This window comes from Meles meles, chromosome 8, assembly GCF_922984935.1.
Source record: "Meles meles chromosome 8, mMelMel3.1 paternal haplotype, whole genome shotgun sequence".
NCBI classification, from domain to species: domain Eukaryota; kingdom Metazoa; phylum Chordata; class Mammalia; order Carnivora; family Mustelidae; genus Meles; species Meles meles.
The window spans coordinates 56,912,731-56,930,360 of record NC_060073.1 but is presented as its reverse complement, the minus strand read 5'-3'; the positions used below and the strand labels follow the sequence as shown (position 1 = coordinate 56,930,360).

General features: G+C 43.7%; 1 protein-coding gene across 2 annotated transcripts; it reads left to right on the top strand.

The window, feature by feature from the left end:
* Positions 1-1,586: 1,586 nt before the first annotated feature.
* On the top strand, positions 1,587-16,022 carry TRIM6 (tripartite motif containing 6). Of its 2 annotated transcripts, XM_046017450.1 has the most exons (8): positions 1,587-1,604; positions 8,907-9,396; positions 9,874-9,969; positions 10,657-10,887; positions 13,367-13,389; positions 14,686-14,786; positions 15,059-15,085; positions 15,272-16,022. In XM_046017450.1, the coding sequence occupies exons 2-8, from the start codon at positions 8,974-8,976 to the stop codon at positions 15,832-15,834; spliced, it is 1,464 nt and encodes a 487-aa protein (XP_045873406.1). In that variant the 5' UTR covers positions 1,587-1,604; positions 8,907-8,973; the 3' UTR covers positions 15,835-16,022. The 2 variants fall into 2 exon arrangements, with proteins under 2 accessions (XP_045873406.1, XP_045873409.1); XM_046017453.1 differs by lacking the exon at positions 1,587-1,604 and having other exon boundaries at positions 8,859-9,396.
* Positions 16,023-17,630: the final 1,608 nt, after the last annotated feature.

The following is a 17,630-nucleotide window of genomic DNA, read 5'->3' as shown; positions in this document are numbered from 1 at the left end:
ATTGAAGAGACAACCCCTAGCATGGGAGAAAATATTTAGAAATCAGAATTCAAAAGGACTTTTATGTAGAATATATAAACTCTTACTTAATAATAAAATGACAAATAACCTGTTTAAAAGGGGGGGGGACCAAATAGACATTTCTCCAAAGAAGATATGCAAATAGCAGTAAAGTATATGAAAAGATGCTTAACACCATTAGTCCTTTGGGAAATGCAAATTAAAATATCAGTGAGATACCACTTCACACCCACCAAGATGACTATAAAAGTCATAGTGGGGCGCCTGGGTGGCTTAGTGGGTTAAGGCCTCTGCCTTTGGCTCAGGTCATGATCTCAGGGTCCTGGGATCGAGCCCCGCATTAGGCTCTCTACTCTGCGGAGAGCCTGCTTCCTCCTCTCTCTCTGCCTGCCTCTCTGCCTAGTTGTGATTTCTCTCTGTCAAATAAATAAAATAAAAAAAAAAAGTCATAGTAACAAATACTGTCAAGGATGTGGAAACATTAGAACCCTTTACACTGCTGGTGAGAATGTAAAATGGTACAGTCACTGTGGAAAACAGTCTGGAAGATTCTCAAGAGTAAATACACGATCAGGCAATTCTATTCTTAGGTATATGCCCAAGAAAAACAAAAAGCCTATGTTAAAAAAAAAAATCTTGTAAAAGAAAATTCATAGTCACATTATTCATAAAAACCAAAAAGCAGAAACAATCCAAAATACCTAAAACCTGATGAAATGGTAAAGAAAATGTGGAAAATCCATACCATGGAATGTTATTCAGCCATCAAAGGAATAAAGTACTCACAGACGTGCAGCCATAATGAACTGTAAAAATAGTATGCTAAGTGAAAAACTTCATGTTGCCCAACTCTTCTGTCCTGACTTTTATCTTGACATCCCCCGCCCCCAATTAGCCTTCCTGCCGGTCCTCCTCCCCCAACCCACTTTCCCCGACCAGGTCAGGTTCATTTCCTAGGTTCCCTTGGGTCAAAAGCTTGCCCTTCCTTTTCTTCTGAAAAGTTGCTGTGCCATTGAAACTTTATAGTTCGAGCTCTCAGGCTTCATAAGCTTTGCATGTATTCACAAGGACGTAAAAACCCATAACACGGTCTCTCATATCGTTCATAGGTCATATAGGTTTGAATCTTGGTATAATTTTTAAAGTTAATGAGTTTTAATGATGTTTTTGCAAAACATACCATTATGATGCGAAACGGTTATCTTCACCTACTCGTTTAAGTTTGGATATTCTTTATTCAGACATTTTAATCAGGCGTATTTTCAGTGTTCCTCAACACTGACACGAAGTCGGAAAACCCAAGGGATGACCACTCGGCAAGCGCCATCTCCGGCGTTCAGGTGTGTGGTCCCGCGGGCCCCAGGACTGCGGCGCACAGGTAGGCGCAACAGCTCCCCCGCCCGCAGCTGGGGCCCGCGGGACCACACCCCTGGAGTGCCGGACCCGTCCGGCGCTGGACTGGCGGGCCCTATCAGCAGCCCTCGCCCTCCCTCGCCCCGCCTCTGGGCCCGGAGTCTCTCCGCCGGGGTGGAGGAGGGCAGCTGCGGTGTGTCCTCGGTTCGGATCCAGGCCCCAGAGTCCAGGTTAGTGAGCCACTCTGTTCTCTGGCCAGCCACCGCTGTCCGCGCAGGTACTGGGAGTTCGACTCGCCCTGAAGGCTGGGTTGTGGGTTTCGCGGATGGACAGGAGTAAGGGAGACCTCTGCGGTTTTGAGTTGACTCACTTTTGCAAGGGACCTCCTCAGGCCAGGCTCCTCCTAGCTCGGGACCCGGGGGTGGTGTGTGCAAAGGGTCGTGACAAGGGACCGCAGGAGGTAGAGGAGGGAGCCCTGAAAGTTTTTTGAGTTCGGGAATGCGTGCAAACCGTGGGACTGGCGTGGATTCCGAGGTCAGCATCCCCTCCCCCATCTCTGCCTCTGCCCCAGGAAGTGACACCGCTTATCCTCCACCCGGGAGGCCCTGACCTCTCCCCGGGGAGCTGGGGGGTGAGGCTTCCGCCCTCGCCGGACCTGAGGGTCTGTTCCAAGGCCGGGTCCTCGAGCCCTGCGTTTCAGGGAAAGGAGCAGGCCCACGCGCCCCAGGTCCTCATAGTCTACCCAAAACTACTGGGAGTCTTGACCACCTGGGGCTGCCCACATCTGGATCCTCTAGGGCTTCTCATTCTGTCGGTATGCCGGGCATAGGGAGACCTCTGCCCTTCTGTGACGGGCCACTAACTGTCGCTCCTGGCAGAGGTGAGAGAGCAGTAAAAGATGAGGTCCCTTCGCTTTCCGAGCTCATGATATAGATTATTTTATTTTTATTTCCTTTTCATCCTTCTGACACTAACCTCTTGGAGCTTCCGTTTTTCCTTCCATCTGTAAAATGGGCCCAGTAATATTTATACCCTAGAGTTTTGGTGAGAATTAAGTGAGGGAGAGGTTTAACATGGGCGACTTCCTGACGAAGTGTAAATTAAGTCTTTATTCTTGAAAAAGTCAATGCTGAGCTTTTAAAAAATTGCCAAAATTTTTTTTTTGCAAGAGTAGAGCGGGGAATAAAATACGTTAAAATGCACTATGGTAAAGAAGACTATAACCAACATCTAAACAAATGAAAATATAATAAGAGTTTTAAAAATTTGGAATTGCAAGTGGAATATCACAAATGCAGGGAAAAAAAAATAAGAATTTTGTGAATTAGCCATAAAAAAAAAAAACAGTGAACTGTCTAAAACTCAGGGAGAAGAAAACTTGTGCAGGACAGTATTTTAAGAATTTGCAAAGTTATTTTTTTGTACGTTTCTGAAATGGATGGGATAGAGATTCTCTTAAAGTAAATTTTAAAAAGAATTTGAGACTGATTATGTTCCAGTTCCAGTATTTATCAAGTGTCACCTGTTAGATAATCCATTCCAGATAATAGGTTAAAATAGAATATAACCCTACACAGAGGTAAAAATAAATAAATAAATAAATAAAATACTGTTATTCCCTAAGTGCAAGAAACTAAACTAGTTTCTACCTGTTTAGGTTTTTTACCACATTTTCAGTAGAGCTCCCAGCTGGTGGATAGCCTGCCCATCTTATTTCTAACTCATTCTGAGGCCCCATCCTGGGCTAGCCTGTAGTATTTCTTGCCCTGTCACTGACTTTTATTCTGAAGCCATTTGATATTGAATTGTAAGCTTCCATTGGAGTGGATGCTTCTGATCTAACTTGGAGCTTGTCCTCCGACTTTTCCTCCCCACCCCACCTCCCTTTTAGCTGTTTTGCCCCCAGATTGCATCTGCCTGGGAAGCACATGCCTTTACAGAAGACAGGGCTTCTGAAACCTTGCTGTGCATAGATGTCTCCTAGAGATCTTTATTGATTTGCAGAAACTGAATTGTCCAGGATGAGGCTAAGATTCTGCATGAAGAGCTCCAGGGATGCCAATGCTGATAGTCAGTAGACCACCAGACATTCTTTTTCAGGCATCTGCTTCTGATTTAATAGTTCCACCGGGACATGAATTTGGGCTCTTTCATTTGCAGATTTGAGCCACAGGGTTCTGGCATCTCAGCCTCTGGGATCTACACTCGTCCCACAGCCAGGTTGTCATCTCTCAGTCAGACCACACTGCTCTTGAGACAGGCTTTCCTGGGAGACTGAATTGACCCGCCGTGGCTCCTTTGGGCTGCGCTCTGTTGTCTTGGGTAGTGGGCAACAGCTACTAGACATGCTAACTGTATGCCTCCCTCCACAATTTCTTCCTTTCTGCAGCCTCAACTTTATACCCTCGGACAAGACACATGAACTCTTTCAGCAAAAATCTTTCTCTGTCCTGAATATCTATAGTACTGCATTAGATGGAAAAGAACTACAGAAATATAACGGGATCACATTTATCATTTTAAAATTTCTCAGTGGCCTCATTAAAAAGAAGAAACAGGTGAAATTGATTTGAATATATTTTACTTAACTCAATGCATCAATAATATAAAATATTAGAATGTGTAATCAATATAAAAGGTGTTAGTGATATGTTTTAGATTATTTTTTCTAACAAAATCGTTGAAATCTGGTGTGTATTTTATACTTAAAACATCTCATTTTTTGACTAGCCACATTTCAGGTGGCTACAATATTAGACAGCTCAGTTCTAATTTTTGCTTAGAAGATCAGAAAGCCAAGCCTTTAACTTTTCTCAATGTGTTTCTTTGTTCTGTTTTTGCAGTAATCAGCTCTGATGAGTTATAATTTACATCTATAAAATCAATTTTAAGGCATACAATTCTGTGAGTTTTGTTTCTTATACAGTTGTGCAACTGCCAACACAACCATTTATAAAGGGCATTTCCGTCACCCCCAAAAGTGCCTTGTGTCCTGATGCAGTTAATCCCCTTTTCACAACCCTGGGCTTTGGCATCCACTAGTCTGTTTTCAAATAGCATAGTTTTATTTTTTCTAGGATTTCATATAAATGGAACCATACAGTAACTTTTGATATCTAGCTTCTTTCCTTTTGTATCATACTTCTGAGATTTATGTTGTGTAAGTATCTGTTCCATTTTATTGTTTGGTAATATACCATTGTATGGAATATACAACAATCTTTTTTCATTTACCGTTAATGGTTTTATGGATTATTTCCAGGTTTTGGCTGTTAATTGCATTGCATCTATGAGGCAGAAATGCCCTGTGTCCTGTCCTGTACATGAAAGTCACAATTGAGACCCCAGGGCTAGTGTGCCTTCAACGAGGTGGTATTTGTGGGTTGGCTCTTCTTTAATGTTCCCGAGAAGAGTCCAGCTAGGTGAGCAGAGCAAATGTCTTCCAAGGAAAATGATTAAATGCAGAAACACGTACTCATTCACTCTATACATACATAGATACATACATAAGAAAAAATGTCTTTAAAAAATTCTCATTGTGATTTAAGACAATGGTAATATAATTGCACAACTGAAAATGTCTAATAATGAGAATAAAATAGTGTTTTTCAATGAGAGCATCTATCTTAATTCAGCACAAACAGTAAAGTTAGAGTAAGTTCTCGGATGTCAAGTTGTATAGTTAGAGAAGCTTCTAGCTTTCTCTCTCTTTTTTTTTAATTTAATTTTATTTTTTTCAGTCTTTCAAGATTCATTGTTTATGCACCACACCCTAGTGCTCCATGTAATACGTGCCCTCAATACCCACCACCAGGCTCACCTAACCCCCATCTCCCTTCCCTCCAAAACCCTCAGTCTGTTTCTCAGAGTCTACAGTCTCTCATGGTTTGTCTCCCCCTCCGATTTCCCCCAACTCATTTCCCGTCTCCTTCACCCAATGTCCTCCATGTTATTCCTTATGCTCCACAAGTAAGTAACCATACGATAACTGGCACTCTCTGCTTGACTTGTTTCACTCAGCATAATCTCTTCCAATCCTGTCCATGTCCATGTTGATAAAAAAGTTAGGTATTCATCCTCTCTGATGGAGATATAATATTCCATTGTGTATATGGACCATATCTTCTTTATCCATTCGTCTGTTGAAGGACATCTTGGCTCTTTCCACAGTTTGGCAACTGTGGCCATCGCTGCTACGAACATAGGGGTATGTTTTCACTATATTAGTATGTTTGGGGTAAATACCCAGCAGTGCATTTGCAGGGTCATAAGGTGGCCCTATTTTTAATTTCTTTAGGAATCTCCACACTTCCTAACTGATCCTTTCCACAGGTACACAGAGACAACTGACTCAGGTCAAGCTCTCTCACATTGTCCTTAAATGCCATCTCATTAAATCTTGTTATGAATTTTAATAGTGGATTTTTCTCCTAATTCCAAAAGAAGTAAGAAGAAATGAAAAGGGGTAAGAAAGTGATTCATAAATTCTTATAACAGATACTTATAAAGAGCTCTCTCTCTACCACACTTTGCTTTGTCCCCGCTAAAAATTCTATGAAGAGGCCTTTTTCCTCCTGGTGGTAGGCAAGAGCCCTGCAGGATCAGAGAGCAGCACCAGCATTAGGGTAACCATAATTAACCTTTATTGAGACTGTTCTCTGCATCGGCTTAGGTAATTATCAAAACTATACTCCTAAGGGAGGAATTGATCTCAGCAATGCACAAAAGATGGAGCCGCATCTCAGATCAGGAATCATTCCAGTGTTCTAAAACTAGATCAATGCGGGGGTGCCTGGGTGGCTCAGTCGGTTAAGTGTCTGCCTTCAGCTCAGGTCCCAATCCCGGGGTCCTGGGATCGAGTCCTACATCGGGCTCTGCTAAACAGGGAGTCTGCTTCTCCCTCTCCCTCTGCTGCTCCAGGATTGAATGGGAATGTAACAGGAGACTCTGGTCAGAGTCTAATTTTAAAAATAAATAAATAAACAAACAAATAAATAAAACTAGATCAGTGTATTTAGGATTTGGACCTGGGTCTAGGTTGCTCTAGCACCAGTGCCTTTTCTGCCCTACACTGCCAGGGAAGAGGAAGCAGCTTAGGTCTGTACGATGTGCTGCCGGGAAGGAAGCAGAGCAGGACTGTGGAGGGAGCCTACAGATATCTTAGAGCTGTAGGGTGCTTTTCAGTGCTAAGAAGGGGGCTATCATACGAATCAGCGCAGCGACGTCATGGCCTGAGTGCCCTTGGAGATGGTGTGGGTAGCGTAAAGAAAATATTCCCTTTAAGAACCAGGTGGGTCCCTGGTTAATAACCTGAGATTGGGAGCTGCATAAAACTGGATTGTAATCTTTACTTTGTCACTTACTCACTCTGAGACTTTTGGCAGTTAAATACCTTCTTAAATTCATTTTTCGGGGCGTCTGGGTAGCTGAGTGGGTTAAACATCTGCCTTTGACTCAGGTCATGATTTCAGGGTCCTGGGATGAATCCCCCCCCATCAGCCTCTCTGGGGGGAGCCTGCTTCCCCTCTCTCTGCCTGCTGCTCTGCCTACTTATGATCGCTCTCTGTGTCAAATAAATAAACAAAATTTTAAAAAAAGAAATTCATTTTCACCTTCATAAAATAGGTGTCATTAAACTTCCCTTATAGAATTATTGTGGGATTTTCTTTTTTTACAGTATCTTTTTTTACAGTTCAGCCATTGACTAGCACTTAAGAAGTGATCAGAAAATGGTACTGATGATGATTTTCTGCCTTCCTGTTAACTGTTCTTGAAACAAATACCTTCATACATCATTATCTCCCCACACCAGCCACAGAACCGTGCTGACTCTCTAGTCTTTTCCCACAAGCACACATCTTCCTGGGGTCCTACACTGGAATGCCTGTGACCTTCACCGCTCCACCTTTCCCTTCTCCCCTTTCCCCCCAGCGCACAGGTCCCTGTCAAAGTTTATGACGGGCTGTGTTGAAATTTCATCAAACAGAACCTTTCTCATTCCACATTACTAAAGCACTGGGTCTGTGTTTGACTTTTACTACCGTTACCACCAAATGTCTGGTCAAAGTTCTGAGGTTGAGGATGGGGCCTTGAGCTAGGACTGTGGACATGTTAGGTTCTACCAACTCTATGACTTACAAGATGTTTGACTTTATAATGTCATTCATATCTATTGTCTTATCGGAGAGCCACAAATACTCTTATTTATTTGGAGTTTTTCTGTGAGGGATAAGGAAAGCAGGGAAATGGGCGTTTTAAATCGCAACTAGGTATCAAAGTGTTGTAAAAATATTACCTCAGGGTTATGGTCATTGTTTTTTCAGTGTTTCTAGGAAGGTGAGCCTGACAGATGAGAGGGTCCCGTGAGGAGCAGAACTCTTGAGAAGCTGCAAGTGTCTTCACAGTAAAAGGATTCTCATGGGAAAGCTCATGACAAAGGAGGTTCTAAATGTTCATTTCTCAAAAGTTGAGGACCTTACACACTTGAAACTAATATAATACTATATGTTAACTCTACTGGAATTAAAATTTGAAAAGAAGTTGAGGGCTTGTGTGTAGACACTGCTATTTCTGAGGATACAGTACAGAACAAAAACAGAACAGTCTCTGATTCCTAGAGTTTATATTCTAGTGGGAGGATTTAGGCAACAAAAGGTTATACATTAGGTAGTGATAAAAAGAAAAATCAAGCAGGCTGGCATATGGAGAGTGACTATGTGGGTGGCCAAGCTTTAGTTAGGCTACACAGAGCCATCTCTGCTGATAAGGGAGTGGGTAAGGAGATGTGGAATGAAGTCACTGAGTCAGGCAGATATTGGGGTGAAGGGTCTTTCTAGAAGAAGTAACAGCAAGTATAAATATCTGGAGGCAGCACTGTGTTTTGGTGCTTTTATTTTATTTTTATTTTATTTTATTTTTTCAGTGTTCCAAGATTCATTGTTTATGCACTGCACCCAGTGCTCCATGCAATATGTGCCCTCCTTAATACCCACCACCAGGCTCCCCCAAACCCCCACCCCCTCCCCTCCCAAACCCTCAGAGTCCACAGTCTCCATGGTTCGTCTCCCCCTCTGATTTCCCTGAATTCACTTTTCCTTTCCTTCTCCTAATGTCCTCCACGTTATTCTTTATGCTCCCCAAGTAAGTGAAAAAGCGTAGTGAAAAGAAGGACCGTATGCACCCCAATGTTCATAGCAGCAATGTCCATGATCACCAAACTGTTTGAGTGCTTTGAACACCAAGGTTGTATGAGAAAAGATCAAACAGATGGTGGCTCACTCAAGGCCACTCCTCTCACCGGCTTCAGTTGGTCCCTCCATCCACCAAGAGTGAAGGAAAATCATAACCCTTGTTCTGATGAGGGTACAAATTGATGTCTTATATGAGCTGGGGAAGAATAACATGTTTGAAGCTTGGATAAGAAGCCCTTGTGACCCCAGGTATCTGGCCTGTTTGTCCAGGATACTCAGTAACCTTTTATTGACACTCGTTTCTTACCCTGAACCTTTTTTTTTTTTCCCTCACCTACCCAGGATTCTGTAAGCAAGAAGCACCTTAGAAATTCTGGCTGGGCAGGCAGGAGCCAGGAGAGAAGCTACAATGACCTCAGCGCTCCTGGTGGACATACGAGATGAAGTAACCTGCCCCATCTGCCTGGAGCTCCTGACAGAGCCCCTGAGCATAGACTGTGGCCACAGCTTCTGCCAGGCTTGCATCATGGGGAATAGCACAGAATTGGTGATGGACCAAGAAGGGGAAAGCAGTTGTCCTGTGTGCCAGACCAGCTACCAGCCTGGGGACCTGCGGCCAAATCGGCACCTGGCCAACATAGCGGACAGGCTCAGAGAGGTGGTGTTGGGCCCCGGGATGCAGCTGGAGGGGATTCTCTGTGTGCACCATGGAGAGAAACTCCAGCTGTTCTGTAAGGAGGATGGGAAGCTCATTTGCTGGCTTTGCGAGCGTTCTCAGGAGCACCGTGGTCACCACACGGTCCTCATGGAGGAGGTTGTCCACGAGTACCAGGTAGGATTCCAAAGGGAAGGCAAGGAGGAGCAGGGCCCTTGGCAGGAGAGTGTAACTTACCTCCATGCTGTAATCTCATTTCTTTGGTTTTCCCATTTGCCTAGAGGATGAACCTAGAAAATGCCCTCCTGCCCAAGAGTAGAGACTTTATCTCTTCCTTGCTGCTCAAGATCTGCTCCCCATGAGTACAGGTTGCTGCGGAGGGTAACTAGGGGGCTCGGTGGTTGAGTGTGGGGGATATGGTGGTGGTGAGTGGAAGGTCCTGCATGGACAGGTTCCCTGGGAGGAAAGAGAATCCGCCGGCGCCCATTGGCTTTTTATGCACACCCCCCTGTGCATAAAAGAGCCTTAGGGCTTCTCATTTCTCAGCCCAGCAGGACAGGCTTCCGAGGTCAGCATAATCTCCCCCCATTCACTATGTTCTGAGCAGAGAGATAAGGTAGTGCTTGACCCTGCTTGCCCTGATGTTTCTTTAAGGAGAAGTTCCAGGAGTCTCTGAGGAAGCTGAAGCTAGAGCAGCAGGAAGCTGAGAGACTGGCCGCTGTTATCATAAGAAAGAGGACATCCTGGAAGGTAAGGCTTCTTCCTGAAGGTCTGAAGGTGTCCTGGGAGAAGAATTGGGGCAGAGCATGGGAGTCTGGGTCCTATCTCTTCCTGATTGGGCTCTAAGAGCTTCTTTTTGCATAATCCATTACTGTAGCCCTTTTCAACAAGGACGTTGTTCATGGTGCAGTGATAGAGAAGGGGGAATTAGAGAATGAACATATCAAAAAGGAATTCAGGTTTTTAAGGATACTTACAGAGGAGAGGAACCATGGCCATTGGCAGCCCGCAATTCCTGATTCCAGACCTTGTTCTACAGTTGGAAGTTCTGAAAGCTCCCGGAAAGACAGGTCACACACCAGCTTATCATTCCCACATGGGTGCTCAAAATTGGAAGAGGAAGTGGATGCAGAGGCCCAGGAGGCTGGGGAGGCAGCTTTAAATCTAGACCTCACCCGGGAGCCACAGTCTATGTCTTAGAGTCCTCGATAAGGTAGCCTGGGGCTCATGGTTTGGGAAGAGCTGAAGAGAGAGCAGAAGGAAAGAACAGGTTCTCAGGGACTCCTTCCCATCTCTGCTCCTCCTCTCCCGGTGAGACCTGGCCAGGAGAGCGGCACTGAGCCTGACCCTCCACCCCTGCCCACCCCCAGCCCAGTCCGGGAGCAGAGACCCTAGTTTAGCAGATGAGCAGGCGTTTTCTCTTGCATGTTCCCAAAGAATCAGATGGAACCTGAGAGACACAGGATCCAGACAGAGTTTAATAAGTTGAGAAGCATCCTGGACAAAGAGGAGCAGCGACAGTTGAAAAAGCTGGAGGAGGAAGAGAGGAAGGGGCTGAGTATTTTAGAAGAAGCTGAGAATGAGCTGGTCCGGCAGAGCCAGTCACTGAGGGAGCTCATCTCCGATCTGGAGCTTCGGTGTCAGGGGTCAGCGGTGGAGCTGCTGCAGGTAAGGTTCGTGAGGAGCCCCCAGTCTGAGAGTCATGGCAAAGGGAGACCAACATTCCTTCCCTTCATGCATAGGATTCATGACCTGGTAGGGGCAAGAAAAAGATTTATTTGGCCCTGGTGCGCCTCTTGCCTATTAAAACTGTGTGGAGGTCATGGGTAAAGCATAGGATGATGAAAATACAAATGCTTGGGGACTGTCTCATTTTTATTTATTAAATACAAAGTGTAGTCCAAAAGTTTATTTGTTACTGTGGAGATCTATGATACGCACTGATGTTCTAGAGCAACATTTCTGAATCTCAACACTACTGATACTTTGAGCTGGAAATTCGTTGCCATGAGGGGCTGACGTACCTTGTAGGATGTTTGGCAAGCCTCCTTGGCCTCCACATACTGGATGGATGTCAGTAGTATCTCCCCTCAGCTGTGACAACCCAGAATCTTCCAGATATTGTCAGATGTCCCTGTGGGGTAGGTTCATAATCCTCTCTCCCCCTGTTGGGATTCACTGGCCATGTGGTACCTGTTGTCTCTGAGGCTGTGTTGGGATTTGTCGGGTACCCCAGCTTAGTCACAGACAAACACACCAGGCTCAAGTACTTAGAGATTCTGTATGTCATCATCATTCCTTCTTTGCTTCCACTCTCTCTTGGGCGGAATCATTTAACATGTAATAGAAGTATAAACAGGTCTTTTTAAGGCACAAAAAAAGCTGGGCTCTGGGATTTGGGTGTACACATGCGTGCATGTGTGTGCACTAGGAGGGTGCGGGGTGTCAAATTTGGACAGATTTGATGCAGGAGCTTGAACAGAAGTTGAAATCTTTTCAGGTGTTTTCTATGTAGAGTGAATGGTGTGACTGATGGTGGAGACAGGATGTATTTTGTAACATTCTGGAAACTTCAGGCTATGCCTTACTTCTTGCTTTCCTCTTGCTCTCCCTTTGTTGGTAGAATAATCACTTCTTTACTTATTCTTGGGCCCTGGCATTGGGGTCATGGAGAAGCTACACTCTACCTATTGGGGCTTTTCTCACGTGTTGCTTCTGGTTTCCCATCTTCGTTTTATTCCTCTTGCCCTTTTTCTTCAGCTTGGGTGTTGGGTTACCCTAACGCTTCTCCCTGCCCCATTCTAGCCCCTCCACAGATTTTTCAAGCTGTAAAAATCGCTCCATAAGTTCAGAGAGATCATCTGTTTGTATGATTTCACCCCGGTCCCTGTTGAGACCCTCACACCTGTTCATATGACTGCCAAGTGGATCTTTTAACTTGAGTACTGTTTCACAGTCAGGTTTTCTAGAGCTCACCCAGCACACTATCTTCCTCCTCTTCTCTGTATCTGTGTGACTTTGTTGCTCATTAAGATTTGATAACGAGTGGAAGTCTGCAGCTCTCAAGTTTCAGTGTGACCTTTGAGAATAAAGCTAATGCAAGAGAAGGAGCCAAGAAGTGGCACCCAGATTTGGCCATTTGAGTTCCTCCCTACAGCCATGCCTTAAGGCTGATGCATCCTGGATATTCAGTGTCAATTGACACATCTACCCACTTTGCTGCTTTCTGTACTCAAGCCATTTGAGCTGTGTTTCTGTCAAATGCCTCTGAAAATAGCCCTAACACAGAGGAAATAGTTATTCCTGTGTTACATAGATCAAGCCTTTTCTTCAGTTGGTGTGGTGTATAGAACAGAAGTCAGGGAGACCAAGGGGGAGGCCATGAGGTAGTTTTGCTCCAGGGAGGCTGGCGGTGGCAGTAATGACAGTGAAGAGCAGGTGGCTAAAAGATGGGGACTGGCTTTGTTTGAGATGGGACATCACGGTGAATAGAAGGTAGTTTTTAGGTTCACACTTTGTCTGAATTTAGTGATTAAATGGATGGTGGCAGCACTGAGGGAGATTAAAGGAAAGAGACCTCACAGTTGGGGGAAAAGTAAGGTTTTTTGTTTTGTTTTATGTTGTTTTTTAAATGTCTTGATTTTGTGGTGCCTGTGGCTCATTTGCTGGCATATGTGAGAGAGATCTGAGCAGATGGACAGATTTGGGAATCACGAACATGGGTGTGTTGAAATCAAGAAAACTGGATGAAGTCAGCAAGGGTAGCATAAACGGTGAGAAGAGGTGAAGTTTGAGAAATAACCACTTTTAAGGCTCTTGAATCCTCGCAACATCTCATCTTTGAGAATGGCAGCCTCTCAAAGACAGAAATTATGACTTAATCAAGTGGGATTCTCTAGTGCTAATAGATGATGCACATATACACACTCTGTCATCAAAATAAAGGTACTAATGAATGAGTTCAGTCATTTCCCAGCATCTCTATGTAGGGTCTCAGGGACAGTCTACTCTGAGTTCTTATTCTATTTTGTGGCCTCCATTTTGGGTCCATCTTTATTCCCATCATACCATGGGGTGGTGGGGTTGGAATAAGGAACATGGATGAGGCCTATTACTTAATGACTTAACATTTCTCTTTCCTTCCTAGGATGTGAGTGATGTCATGAAAAGGTATGTTTAGGAGAGAATACAGGGTGGTTCCCTTGGGTTGACAAAAGATTCCTATACCCATAGAGTTATCTTATGGTCGGTGGAAAAGGAAAGAAGAAAAATCACAAGGCAGGGAAGGTTTAGGACTGTGATGTCATAAGTTGCTCATCTTGAGAATTTTTGGGTTCCCTGAAATGGAATTACCTAGTCTCTATGGTAAGAGAATTTGGGGTAATTTTGTGGGGGGGATGGTCACAAATTGGTAACAGTAGTGTTCTTAAGAATAAAATTTGCAGTATCGCTAACTCCTGTAGTATCCCATGATGCGACCCTTTGCTACAAAACTACCTGTTTCCAGCCCTGATTCTAGGAGCTTTTAGTATTTTATTGGGGAATTTTCCCATCTGTCTTTCCCAAGGTCCAAGAATCAGTGCCTCGGTCATTTGCTTTCAATTTCCCTTTCTCTCTTGGCTTTAGAAGAGTCCTGCCTTCCACCTATTTTTCCTCAGATGTCCCATTTTTCTCAGTTCCAGTAAAAACATAGACATGAGGTCTTGAGAAGATTGGTTTTGGTCCTGGAACAAAACATGTTCTCTTCTCTGTCCCATACTCTAAAATCTCATCCATCAAGGTGATCTCTGAGGTTCCCCACACACCTGGGACCTTTAAGCTTCTCACAGACACATGAAATATGGAGACTTTTGTCACTTCTGAAGTGTTCACTCATGGTTTGGAGGTGAAGATGTCTCCTTTCTCCAACTGGCATGATATTCCCAGAGACAGTGCCTCCTCAAACACTGTTCTGGAGGCCTTTGTCCCTAGGCCTCTGGCAGATCTTAAGGCCTAACTCACTGTTCAGAAGGAAGCCCTTTACTCAGTACTCTCAGAGCCCCAACAAGCAGGTTCCTGGTGTTTTCCCTGTCAACACACACATCTCCAGCCCCTTACACTAGACCCTTAAGATGGCACTGACTGTAAGTATTTTGTATCTTTCTTAGAGTTAGCAAAAGATTTCCCAGCGATTGTTTAATTTTATATAATCTTAGGATGTAGAGAGAGAGAAGGGGAAATGGTATTTTACAAAAACGAAACAACCCTTTGCAGGATTAGATCTTATCAAAGTTTGCACAGATGGTGAGAAGCTAGTTTCTAGTCTAGGTCTTCTGGTCCCAGTGCCAGAGCTCCTTGCAGGAGGATTCTAATTTTCTTCAAGAAAGGATGCTGAAGTTCTCCCAGGGGCTTGTTCAATGAGGAGATGGATGTTGGAGAAACCCAAGGCCAGCAATGTAGGACATTCATAAGGTCTGTTCTCTCTAGAAGTGAGTTCTGGACCCTAAAGAAGCCAGAAGCTCTCCCTACTAAGCTGAAGAGTATGTTTCGAGTTCCAGATCTGAAAAGGATGCTGCGAGTGTTCAGAGGTGAGGAGATTCAGGGGACAGCTTTTTGGAGGTGGAATTATTGTAGCATAAGCAATAAATAGAATAGAGTATAGAGTTGGTGTTTGAGAATAGTGGCGCAGAGAGGACAGGGAGAGAGGGACATTCAGTGCTGAAGAAGATGCAGTTCATACTTAAGGGGGAGCAAGATGGTAACTTGCATCCTTATAGAATTCCCTACCTCACCCCTCGACCAAGCAGCCCTGATCTATGTCCATTCTGTACAACGTAATTGACTCTATTTATCGTTACAGAACTGACAGATGTCCAGAGCTATTGGGGTAAGTAGCAACCATGGCATCTTTGAGCTGGCATGTTCTTATCCTACCTCATATGCTCCCCCCTAGACATACCACACACACTATGTTACAGGGTGTTAATACCATCCTCCTCTGTGTTTCCTCTTCTCAGTGTCTTAAGACCCTTGTACCCATTGTCATCCGCTGATTTTGTACCTTTTCCCACAGTGGACGTGACTCTGAATCCACACACAGCTAACTTAAATCTTGTCATGTCTAAAAACCGAAGACAGGTGAGATTTGTGGGTGCCAAGCTGTCTGGGTCTTACCTGGAAGAGCATTATGACTGTGGTATTCTGGGCTCTCAGGTCTTTTCCTCTGGGAAACATTACTGGGAGGTGGATGTGACTAAGAAGACTGACTGGATCCTAGGGGTATGCAGTAATTCAGTTGACTCTACGTACTGTTTCAACCAGTTTACGAACAATCGGAATGTTTACTCCAGATACCAACCTCAGAGTGGCTACTGGGTGATTGGGCTGCATCGTAAACATGAATATAGAGCCTATGAGGAGTCTTCCACTTCCCTGCTCCTCTCCATGATGGTGCCCCCTCGCCGTGTTGGGGTTTTCTTAGACTATGAGGCCGGCACTGTCTCCTTTTATAATGTCACGAACCATGGCTTTCCCATCTACACCTTCTCTAAATATTACTTTCCTACCACCCTTTCTCCATATTTTAATCCTTGCAACTGTGTAGTCCCAATCACCCTGCGTCGGCCAAGCCCTTGAACATTCCTCTGTCTGCATCCACTTCTGAGCAGGATCCTTCACTCTGAGATTCATCCGTACCTCAGTCTCTCCTTTCTGAACTTCCATTTTCTCGCATTCTTATATCCTTCCCTTCAGACATTGGCTCGGCGCCAGAATATACCCAGAGGTGATAGTGAACATCCCTAAGTAATTACAGATCTTGGGATGGGTTGGGGGGGTCGCTTTCAACATGTTACCATTAAGCATGATATTTGACAGAGTTTTTTGTTGTTGTTGCTGATTCATGGGAGCAAATTCAGCAAGTTCTTTTCTATTAATTTGCTATACCTTTTTGTACTGAATGAAAAATTAAATTTCAGCAGATAGTATCTATAATTATTGAGATAATCCTGTGTCATTTTTATTCTGTAACTGGAGTACAGTGATTTGTTTCCATTTTTAAGTGTAACACCAAGCCCTGGAATAAATCACGGTTCTTCATATGCAATATTGGATTTGTTTTTGCTAATGCATTGTTTAAGTTTCATTTCTATCTCCATTTATGAAAAAAAATTGACCTGCATTGTAACATTGTTGTCAGGTTTTATAAAATGCAATAAATAAGCAAAGAAATTACTGTATTTCTGTATAAGTACATATAGGATAGAGTGCTAAAAAGCATTATACACGTTAACTTTGGTGGATTTAAATTCAAAGAAAGAAATTTTAACTTCTGTTTTCACTGCAACCTTCATGGATTTAAAAATTTAAGGGTAGTAATTGAAAATTTAAGACAAATCTCCCAAATTCACTGAAGTAGATAAAGGGGAGAAGAAAATGATCAATCCAATACAGATTTTTCTCCCAGGATGGGAGGGAAACGTACAAAGAAAATATAAAGTGGTTTTAGGAAGAGAACAAATTTTTCGGGCTTCACGGCCTATCTTTATGCTCAAATGTGAACGCCTTGTGGGTGAGCTGCTGTGACTTTGCTAGAGGTGGTATATGCTTTTGAGCCAGCTCTAGAAGAAATTAGGAGGTGGATGTGAGTGTGGAAACAAATATCAAGGAGTCGACTAGAGCTGCTGTCCAGTGGTAGCCAAGAGCTACCAGTGGCTATTGAGTACTTCAGATGTGACGAGTCTGAATTGAAGTGTGCTTTATGTATAAAATGCACACCTGACTTTGAAGACTTAATTTTAAAAAACAATGTAAAATATCTTCTAGCTTTTCTGTTGTAGATTGCAGTGATAATATTTTGCATATTCTGGATTAAAAAATACATATTAACTTCACCAGTTTCATTTTGCTTTTTAGATACTAGAAAATTTAAAATTACATGTGGCTTGGTGCGCCTGGGTGGCTCAGTGGGTTAAAGCCTCTGCCTTCGGCTCCGGTCATGATCTTAGGGTCCTGGGATCGAGCCCCACATCGGGCTCTCTTCTCAGAAGGGAGTCTGCTTCCTTTCCTCTCTCTCTGCCTGCCTTTCTGCCTACTTGCGATCTCTGTCTTTCAAAAAAAAATAAAAATCTTTTAAAAAAAAATTACATGTGGCTTATATTGTCTTTCTATTGGACAGCTCTTTCTGTAATGCAATCTCTATCCCTACCAGGGCCCCAGTGTGGGCAGAGAAAAGATCTCAACATATTTAGAAATTTATGAGGTAGAAGATCATAGAAAGGGATCATGGCCAGAGAAAATGATTCTGCCTAGTCCAGTCCCTATCTTTAGCCCTCAGTCTGTTGGACATTTGATGTTCCTTCATGGTTTGAGGAAATAGTAACTAGTTCATCTTCAGGGCTCAGCTCTGGTGTCTGTGGGGACATGAAGTACAG

Excerpts from the sequence above, each read along its gene's own strand:
- TRIM6 (XM_046017450.1), top strand. The coding sequence starts at position 8,974 with ATGACCTCAGCGCTCCTGGTGGACATACGAGATGAAGTAACCTGCCCC. Across the intron at positions 9,970-10,656 it reads GAAAGAGGACATCCTGGAAG|AATCAGATGGAACCTGAGAG; the intron begins GTAAGGCTTCTT and ends ATGTTCCCAAAG. Across the intron at positions 15,086-15,271 it reads AGATGTCCAGAGCTATTGGG|TGGACGTGACTCTGAATCCA; the intron begins GTAAGTAGCAAC and ends CTTTTCCCACAG.